General features: G+C 43.4%; 1 protein-coding gene across 1 annotated transcript in view; it reads left to right on the top strand.

Moving 5' to 3' along the window:
• The window catches only part of LOC139746033 (kelch domain-containing protein 10-like), a 75561-nt gene extending 66229 nt beyond the window's left edge, over positions 1-9332 (top strand). The window contains exon 8 of the mRNA XM_071656845.1: positions 8585-9332. Within this exon, the coding sequence (XP_071512946.1) occupies positions 8585-8857 (273 nt within the window). The 3' untranslated portion in view covers positions 8858-9332. The remainder of the gene's footprint in view (positions 1-8584) is intronic.
• The last annotated feature ends 1623 nt before the right edge of the window (positions 9333-10955 follow it).

Below are 10955 nucleotides of genomic sequence, written 5' to 3'. Positions count from 1 at the left end.
CCTCCTCCGGAAAACCCCTATCTATAGCCCATGCTTCGCAACCATATAACATTGTTGGAACCACTATTCCTTCAAACATACCCATTTTTGCTCCCCGAGATAACGTTCTCGCTTTCCACACATTCTTCAACGCCCCCAAAACTTTCACCCCCTACCCTACCCTGTTACTCATTTCAGCTTCCATGGTTCCATCTGCTGCTAAATCCACTCCCAGATATCTAAAACACTTCACTTCCTCTCGCTTTTCTCCATTAATACTTACCTCCCAATTTACTTGTCCCTCACTCCTACTGAACCTAGTAACCTTGCTCTTATTCACATTTACTCTCAGCTTTCTTCTGTCACACACTTTGCTAGCTCAATCACCAACTTCTGCAGGTTCTCCCTCGAATCAGCCACTAGCGCTGTATCACCAGCGAACAACAACTAACTCACTTCCCAAGCTCTCTCATCCACAACAGACTGCATACTTGCACCTCTCTCCAAAACTCTTGCATTCAGCTCCCTAACAACCCCATCCATAAACATATGAAACAATCATGGAGACATCACGCACCCCTGCCGCAAACCAACATTCACTGACAACCAATCACTTTCCTCTCTTCCAACTCGTACACGTGCCTTACATCTTTGATAAAAACTTTTCACTGGATCTAGCAAGTTACCTCCCACACCATATACTCTTAATACCCTCCAAAGAACATCTCTATCAACTCTATCATATGCCTTTTCCAGATCCATAAATGCTACATACAAACCCATCTGTTTTTCTAAGTATTTCTGACATGAATTCTTCAAAGCATCCTCTACCACTTCTGAAACCACACTGCTCTTCCCAAGTCTGATGCTCTGTACATGCCTTTAGTCTCTCAATCAATACCCTCTCATATAATTTCCCAGGAATTCTCAACAAACTTATACCTCTGTAATTTGAACACTCACCTTTATCCCCTTTGCCTTTGTACATTGGCACTATGCAGACACTCCGCCAATCCTCAGGCACTTCACCATGAACCATACATACACTGAATATCCTTACTAACCAGCCAACAACACAGTCACCCCCTTTTTTAATAAATCCCACTGCAATATCATCTAAACTTTTCACCTTGCCGGCTTTCAACTTCCCCAAAACTTTCTCTACCACCTCTCTGTTTTCCAAACTTCGATCAAAGTACCCTATATCTGCAACTTTATCATCAAGCACATTCAACAAACCTTCAAAATATTCAGTCCATCTCCTTCTCGCATCACCACTACTTGTTATTACCTCCCCATCAGCCCCCTTCACTGATGTTCCCATTTGTTCTCTTGTCTTACGCACTTTATTTACCTCCTTCCAAAAGTCTCTCAACCCAACACTCATTTGCCATCTTTTTCACCTCTTGCACCCTTTTCTTAACCTCCTGCCTCTTTCTTTCACACATCTCCCAGTCATTTGCACTACTTCCCTGCAAAAATCGTCCAAGCGCCTCTTTCTTCTCTTTCACTAAGAATCTCACTTCTTCATCCCACCTCTCACTGCCCTTTCTAATCTGCCCACCTCCCACTTTTCTCATGCCTCAAGCATATTTTGCGCAAGCCATCACTGCTTCCCTAAATACATTCCATTCCTCCCCCACTCCCCTTACGTCATTTGCTCTCAAATTTTTCAGTTCTGCACTCAATTTCTCCTGGTACTTCCTCTCACAAGTCTCCTTCCAAGCTCACTTACTCTCACCACTCTCTTCACCCCAACATTCTCTCTTTTTTTCTGAAAACCTCTACAAATCTTCACCTTTGCCTTCACTAGAGAATGATCAGACATCCCTCCAGTTGCCCTCTCGGCACATTAACATCCAAAAGTCTCTCTTTCATGCGTCTATCAATTAACACTTAGGCCAATAACGCTTTCTGGCCATCTCTCCTACTTACATACGTATACTTATGTATATCTCTCTTTTTAAACCAGGTATTCCCAATCACCAGTCCTTTTTCATCACACAAATCTACAAGCTCTTCACCATTTCCATTTACAACACTGAACACCCTATGTACACCAATTATACCCTCAACAACCACATTACTCACCTTTGCATTCAAATCAACCATCACTATAACTCAGTCTTGTGCATCAAAGCTGCTAATACACTCACTCAGCTGCTCCCAAAACACTTGCCTCTCATGATCTTTCTTCTCATGACCAGGTGCATAGGCACCAATAATCACCCATCTCTCTCCATCCACTTTCAGTTTTACCCATATCAATCTAGAGCTTACTTTCTAACACTCTATCACATACTCCAACAACTCCTGCTTCAAGAGTAGTGCTACTCCTTCCTTTGGTCTTGTCCTTTCACTAACCCCTGACTTAACTCCCAAGACATTCCCAAACCACTCTTCCCTTTTACCATTGAGCTTCGTTTCACTCTGAGCATAAAACATCTAGGTTCCTTTCCTCAAACATACTACCTATCTCCCCTTTTTTCTCATCTTGGTTACATCCACACACATTTAGACATCCTAATCTAAGCCTTCGAGAAGGATGAGCACTCCCCGCATTACTCCTTCTTCTGTTTCCCCTTTTAGAAAGTTGAAATACAAGGAGGGGAGGGTTTCTAGCCCCCTCTCCCGTCCTCTTTAGTCGGCTTCTACGACACGCAGGGAATGCGTGGGAAGTATTCTTTCTCCCACATATATAGATATATATATATATATATATATATATATATATATATATATATATATATATATATATATATATATATATATATATATATATATATATTGTTGATACCGTGTTACGCCTGTATGTAAATAGATAGGTAAATAAAGAACAGCTTATTGACTTCAATCAGGCAAGCATTTGGCTGACAATACACAATTGAATAATTACATAATTGGAAGGTCACGGTAGTAACTACTCAAGTAAACACAAAAGAGCCGAAAATCAATGTGGGGCTGGATACTTCCCCGACTTAGATTAGCACACGAGCGAAGTCTGTCTACACAGTGCAGGAAGTTTTTCAGAGCAAATTCTATGGTTTATACATTATACATTTAATGGTGATTCATTAAACATTACTTGACATAAAGTTATACATTGGTTGAAATGCAGGAGTATTGTACTGACATACATTATGCATTCAGTGGTGAGCCCTTGGTAATGTAAAGTCACTTACTTGTAATGGTGAACATTAAGGGATGATTATTTTCACTTTGGTCGTATTACAGTAATGTAATAGTTGACATACACATAACTAGGGGAACACTAAGCCATTTTCTTGTCTAGCTGTGCACTTGTTCATTGACTGTTTATAGCTTTCACATGAATAGGTATAGGACAGTTCTTGTGCCTGTACAGCACTGGTTGGTACGAGGTAATTGTTGTGACGACGTCGTCTGGGTGGGTTACAACTCCTGTGGTCAGCTGGGTGGGTCACAACTCCTGTGGTCAGCTGGGTGGGTCACAACTCATGTGGTCAGCTGGGTGGGTCACAACTCATGTGGTCAGTTGCGTGGGTCACAACTCATGTGGACAGCTGGGTGGGTCACAACTCATGTGGTCAGTTGGGTGGGTCACAACTCCTGAGGTCAGCTGGGTGGGTCGCAACTCCTGAGGTCAGCTGGGTGGGTCACAACTCCTGTGGTCAGCTGGGTGGGTCACAACTCCTGTGGTCAGCTGGGTGTGTCACAACTCCTGTGGTCAGCTGGGTGGGTCACAACTCCTGTGGTTAGCTGGGTGGGTCACAACTCATGTGGTCAGTTGGGTGGGTCACAACTCCTGTGGTCAGCTGGGTGGGTCACAACTCATGTGGTCAGCTGGGTGGGTCACAACTCATGTGGACAGCTGGGTGGGTCACAACTCATGTGGACAGCTGGGTGGGTCACAACTCCTGTGGTCAGCTGCGTGGGTCACAACACATGTGGACAGCTGGGTGGGTCACAACTCATGTGGTCAGCTGGGTGGGTCACAACTCATGTGGTCAGCTGGGTGGGTCACAACTCCTGAGGTTAGCTGGGTGGGTCACAACTCATGTGGTCAGCTGGGTTCATAACTCCAACAGACAGGGGCCATGGCCCGTTGTTTACACTGAGGCGACCGCATCGCCAACATAAGCCTCACTCGTTCAGTGGTAAACGTTTTTAATTTGCGTATCTCTTTCACCACCAAATTCATAGGAGGTTGACCCTCATGTGTGGAGACAGTAGGGCCAATCAGGCGTAATCCAAGTATCAAACTAGACATGTTGACTCGTAAATGTACACATATTGACTCGTAACTGGCCCAGAAGCGTTACTGACACCCATCTTACCCCACCGAGGGGGATGAAGCAACCTTCACCAAGGTTATACAAACGTTCTTACCCCACAAACCACCATCTTTTACCATCTAATAATCATAGCGTGGCATTCAAGTTGCAGAAACCCCTTAGAAGAGGTCTTTGTATAGGGGAGAAAGAATATTTCCTATGTATTCCCAGCGTGTCGTAGAAGGCGACTAAAGGAGATTTGGGGTGGATACCCGCCCCCCCCCCACCCTCCTTGTATTTAAGCTTCTAAAAAGGGAAAGGTGTCAAACGAGGAGTGCTCATCCTCCTCGAAGGCTCAGATTGGGTTTCTAAATGTGTGGATGTAACCAAGATGAGAAGAAAGCAGATATAGGTAGTATGTTTGAGGAAAGGAACCTGGATGTTCTGGCTCTGAGTAAAACGAAGCTCAAGGGTAATGGGGAAGAGTGGTTTGGCAAAGTCTTGGGAGTTAAGTCAGGGGCTGGTGAGAGGACAAGAGCTAATGAAGGAGTAGCACTACTTCTGAAGCAGGAGTTGTGGGAGTATGTGATAGAGTATAAGAAAGTAAATTATAGATTGATGTGGGTAAAACTGAAAGTGGATGGAGAGAGATGGGTGACTATTGGTACCTATGTACCTAGTCGTGAGAGGAAAGATCACTAGGGGCAAGTGTTTTGGGAGCAGTTGAGTGAGTGTGTTAGCAGCTTTGATGCACAAGACCGGGTTATAGTAATGGGCGATTTACGTGCGAAGGTGAGTGATGTGGCAGTTGAGGTTATAATTGGTGAACATGGGGTGTTCAGTGTTGTTAATGGAAATGGTGAAGAGCTTGTAGATTTGTCAGCTGAAAAGACAGATGATTGGGAAAACATTGTTTAAAAAGAGATATATAAATAGGGCAGAAAGAATACTTCCCACGTATTCCCTGCGTTTCGTAGAAGGCGACTGAAAGGGAAGGGAGCGGAGGGCTGGAAATCCTCCCCTCTCCTTTTACTTTTTCCAAAAGAGGGAACAGAGAAGTGGGCCAAGTGAGGGTGTTCCCTCTGAGGCTCAGTCCTCTGTTCTTGACACTACCTCGCTAACACGGGAAATTGCGAATATGTGTGACGAAGTATAATATATACATTTTATCTATCATACTTTTTATTACCACACATCTCTCTCATCCTTTCATTACTTACTCGATCAAACCACCTCAAACCACATATTGTCCTCAAACATCTCATTTCCAGCACATCCACCCTCCTCCGCACAACTCTATCTAGAGCCCACGCCTCGCAACCACATAACATTGTTGGAACCACTATTCCTTCAAACATACCCATTTTTGCTTCCTAGGATAACGTCCGCGACTTCCACGCATTTTTCAACGCTCCCAGAACTTTCGCCCCCTTCCCCACCCTATGATTCACTTCCACTTCCAGGGTTCCATCCGCTGCCAAATCCATACACTCAGATATCTAAAGCACTTCACTTTCTCCAGCTTTTCTCCATTCAAACTTACCTCCCAATTGACTTGTCCCTTAACCCTACTGTACCTAATAACCTTGCCCTTATTCACATTTACTCTCAGCTTTCTTCTTTCTCACACTTCACCAAGCCCAGTTACCAGCTTCTGCAGTTTCTCACCCGAATCGGCCATTGGAGACATCACACACCCCTGCCGCAAACCAACATTCACTGAGAACCAATCACTTTCCTTTCTTCCTACACGTACTCATGCCTTACGTCCTCGATAAAAACGTTTCACTACTTCTAACAACTTACTTCCCACACCATATATTCTTAATACCTTCCACAGAGCATCACTATCAACTCTATCATATGGCTTCTCCAGATCCATAAATGCTACATATAAATCCATTTGCTTTTCTAAGTATTTCTCACATACATTTTTCAATGCAGACACCTGATCCACACATCCTCTACCACATCTGAAACCACACTGCTCTTCCCTAATCTGATGTTCTGTACATGCCTTCACCCTCTCAATCAATACCCTCCCATATAATTTCCCAGGAATACTCAACATACATATACCTCTGTGATTTGAGCACTCAGTCTTATCCCCTTTGCCTTTGTACAATAGCACCATGCAAGCATTCCGCCAGTCCTCAGGTACTTCACCATGAGTCATACATGCATTAAATATCCTTACCAACCAGTCAACGATAGTCACCCCCTTTTTTAATAAATTCCACTGCAATACTATTCAAACCCCCTGCGTTGCCGGCTTTCATCTTTCGCAAAACTTTTACTACTTCTTCTCTGTTTACCAAATCATTCTCCCTAACCCTCTCACTTTGCACACCACCTCAACCAAAACACTCTATATCTGCCACTCTATTATCAAACATATTTAACAAACCTTCAAAATACTCACTCCATCTCCTAACATCATCACTACTTGCTATCACCTCCCCAGTAGCCCCTTTCACTGATGTTCCCATTTGTTCCCTTGTCTTACGCACTTTATTTACCTCCTTCCAAAACATCTCTTTATTCTCCCTAAAATTTAATGATACTCTCTCACCCCAACTCTCATTTGCCATCTTTTTCACATCTTGCACCTTTCTCTTGACCTCCTGCCTCTTTCTTTTACACATCTCCCAGTCATTTGCATTATTTCCCTGCAAAAATCATCCAAATGCCTCTCTCTTCTCTTTCACTAATAATCTTACTTCTTCAGCTCATCACTCTTCTCCCACGCTTCTCATGCCACAGGCATCTTATACGCAACCATCACTGCGTCCCTAAATACATCCCATTCCTCTCCCACTCCCCTTATGTCCTTTGTTCTCACCTTTTTTCATTCTGTACTCAGTCTCTTCTGGTACTTTCTCACACACGTCTCCTTCCAATCTCACTTACTCTCACCACTCTCTTCATACTAACATTCTCTCTTCTTTTCTGAAAACCTCTACAATTCTTCACCTTCGCCTCCACAAGATAATGATAACACATCCCTCCGGTGCACCTCTCAGCATATCAACATCAAAAAGTCTCTCTTTCGCGAGCCTATCAATTAATACGTAATCCAATAATGCTCTCTGGCCATCTCTCCTACTTACATACGTATACTTATGTATATCTCTCTTTTTAAACCAGGTATTCCCAATCACCAGTCCTTTTTCAGCACATAAATCTACAAGCTCTTCACCATTTCCATTTACAACTCTGAACACCCTATCTATACCAATTATTCCCTCAACTCCCACATTACTCACCTTTGCATTCAAATCGCCCGTCACTATAATCCAGTCTCTTGCATCAAAACTACTAACACGCTCACTCAGCTGCTCCCAAAACACATCCACACACGCACATATACATACCTATACATCTCAACGTATACATATATATATACACACACAGACATACACATATATACACATGTAATAATTCACACTATCTTCCTTCCCTTTTTCATTCCCGTCGCCACCCCGCCACAAAGGAAATGACAACCCCCTCTCCCTGCATGTGCGCGAGGTAGCGCTAGGAAAAGACAACAAAGGCCACATTCGTTCACACTTAGTCTCAAGCTGTCATGTATAATGCACCCAAACCACAGCTCCCTTTCCACATCCAGGACCCACAGAACTTTCCATGGTTTACCCCAGACACTTCACATGCCCTGGTTCAATCCATTAACAGCACGTCGACTCCGGTATACCACATCGTTCTAATTCACTCTATTCCTTGCACGCCTTTCACCCCCCTGCATGTTCAGGCCCCGATTACTCAAAATATTTTTCATTCCATCTTTCCACCTCCATTTTGGTCTCCCACTTCTCCTCGTTCCCTCCACCTCTGACACATATATCCTCTTTGTCAATCTTTCCTCACTCATTCTCTCCATGTGACCAAACCATTTCAAAACACCCTCTTCTGCTTTCTCAACCGCACTCTTTTTATAACCACCCATCTTTCTTACCCTTTCATTACTTACTCGGTCAAACCACCTCACACCACTTATTGTCCTCAAACATCTCATATCCAGCACATCCACCCTCCTCCTTCCGACAATATAACATTGTCGGAACCACTATTCCTTCAAACATACCCATTTTTGCTTTCCGAGATTATGTTCTCGCTGGAGAGAGAGAGAGAGAGAGAGAGAGAGAGAGACGAGAGAGAGAGAGAGAGAGAGAGAGAGAGAGAGAGAGAGAGAGAGAGAGAGAGAGAGAGAGAGAGAGAGAGATGTACATATATATTTGTTACGTAAAGTATCCACATTGTTCTGCTGTAACTCTTGACAAGGAATATTGTATCACACAGACCAACTAAACACTAACCGGTGTTTTGTTCCACAGAGCGGCTATCTCTACGTGTATGGCGGGCTGACCAGCCTGGGTAGCAGCGAGCGGTCCTCCGCGGTGTACCGGGGTCGACTTGATGCACCGCCTCTTCTGGAAGCTGCTTGGGACGCCTTCACCACCCACTGCCCCTCCATCAGCACTCCCCTACCTCCGTCATTATTATCCCCGTCTAATATGCCAACAAACAGAGATTTCATAGCCGCAGGAATTCCTAGGGCTTTCATCAAGCGGTTAACGAGGATTCCTAAAGAAAGAGTCAGCCAGTGAACCTCCACAGTGGGCATAGCTTTCGTCCCTGAGTTTTGCGTCATATGAGGCACCGCTGGCGTTTGTCACTTGCCAGTGAGCGGACTATATGTTTTTATTCGAGAGAACTACGCTGATCTAGGTAACCTTGTCTTAATAATGACTGCGCGTTCTTCGTCTTCCTGGTTGCTCTTTGCCGGCTAAAATGTCATGAAGACTGTTTCTCAGACTTTTCTAACTACCTCTATGATATTTCAGTGTTCACTATATCAAGTTGACCCCTAGGGTGACGTCCTGACCATGGGTATATTAGTTTTAGACATTTGTGTAACCAATGGCTTAGATGGAGCTGAGCTCCACAAGCGACTGGTACAATTCTTACCTTATCACTGAGCTGTGCTCCAATGGTGATGATGTATACTTACAGTAGTATGTGTGATATTTATACAATGTGATGTTTGAGTTTTATAAATAAAATATTGTTTTTCAAATACGATTATGAGTATTTCCTTACCTCGGGATCATGAGAGTCTGCTTTCTGTTCTCCTCGCCCAATTTGCCTTGATGTGATGCATTTGGCAATAAAGGTATATATAGGTATATATATTTGGTATATATATATATAAAGGTATATATATTTGGCAATAAAGGTATAAAGGAGTCTAAATGTGTGCGGATGTAACCAAGATGAGAAAAAAGGAGATATGTAATATGTTTGAGGAAAGGAACCTGGATGTTTTGGCTCTGACTGAAACGAAGCTCAAGGATAAAGGGGAAGAGTGGTTTGGGAATGTCTTGGGAGTAAATTCAGGGTTAGTGAGAGGACAAGAGCAAGGGAATGAGTAGCACTACTCCTGAAACAGGAGTGGTGGGAGTATGTGATAGAGTGTAAGAAAGTAAACTCTAGATTGATATAGGTAAAACTGAAAGTTGATGGAGAGAGATGGGTGATTATTGGTGCATATGCACCTGGGCATGAGAAGAAAGATCATGAGAGGCAATTGTTTTCGGAGCAGCTGAGTGAGTGTGTTAGTAGTTTTGGGGCTCGAGACCGGGATGCAGTGATGGGTGATTTGAATGCAAAGGTGAGTAATGTGCCAGTTGAGGGAATAGTGGGTGTACATGGGGTGTTCAGTGTTGTAAATAGAAATGTTGAAGAGCTTGTAGATTTATATGCTGAAAAAGGACTAGTGATTGGGAATACCTGGTTTAAAAATAGAGATATACACAAGTATACGTATGTAAGTAGGAGAGATGGCCAGAGAGCGTTATTGGATTACTTGTTAATTGATAAGCGCGCGAAAGAGAGACTTTTGGATGTTAATGTGTTGAGAGATGGAACTGGAGGGATGTCTGATCATCATCTTGTAGAGGCGAAGGTGAAGATTTGTAGAGGTTTTCAGAAAAGAAGAGAAAATGTTGGGGTGAAGAGAGTGGTGAGAGTAAGTGAGCTTGGGAAGGAGACTTGTGTGACGAAGTACCAGGAGACACTGACTACAAAATAGAAAAAGGTGAGAACAAAGGACGTAAGGGGATTGGGGGAGGAATGGGATGTATTTAGGGAAGCAGTGATGACTTGCGCAAAAGATGCCTGTGGCATGAGAAGCGTGGGAGTGGGCAGATTAGAAATGGTAGTGAGTGGTGGGATGAAGAAGTAAGATTATTAGTGTAAGAGAAGAGAGAGGCAATTGGACGATTTTTGCAGGGAAATAATGCAAATGAGTGGGAGATGTATAAAAGAAAGAGGCAGGAGGTCAAGAGAAAGGTGCAAGAGGTGAAAAAGAGGGCAAATGAGAGTTGGGATGAGAGAGTATCATTAAATTTTAGGGAGAATAAAAAGATGTTTTGGAAGGAGGTAAATAAAGTGCGTAAGACGAGGGTAAAAATGCGAACTTCAGTGAAGGGGGCTACTGGGGAGGTGATAACAAGTAGTGGTGATGTGAGAAGAAGATGGAGTGAGTATTTTGGAGGTTTGTTGAATGTGTCTGATAACAGAGTGGCAGATATAGGGTGTATTGGTAGAGGGGGTGTGCAAAGTGAGAGGGTTACGGAGAATGATTTTGTAAACAGAGAAGAGGTAGTAAAAGCTTTGCGGAAGATGAAAACCGGCAAGGCAGCG

Source organism: Panulirus ornatus, chromosome 63, assembly GCF_036320965.1.
Source record: "Panulirus ornatus isolate Po-2019 chromosome 63, ASM3632096v1, whole genome shotgun sequence".
Taxonomy (NCBI): Eukaryota; Metazoa; Arthropoda; class Malacostraca; order Decapoda; family Palinuridae; genus Panulirus; species Panulirus ornatus.
Note: the sequence above shows the minus strand (reverse complement) of the source record. Positions and strands in the feature narration are given on the sequence as shown.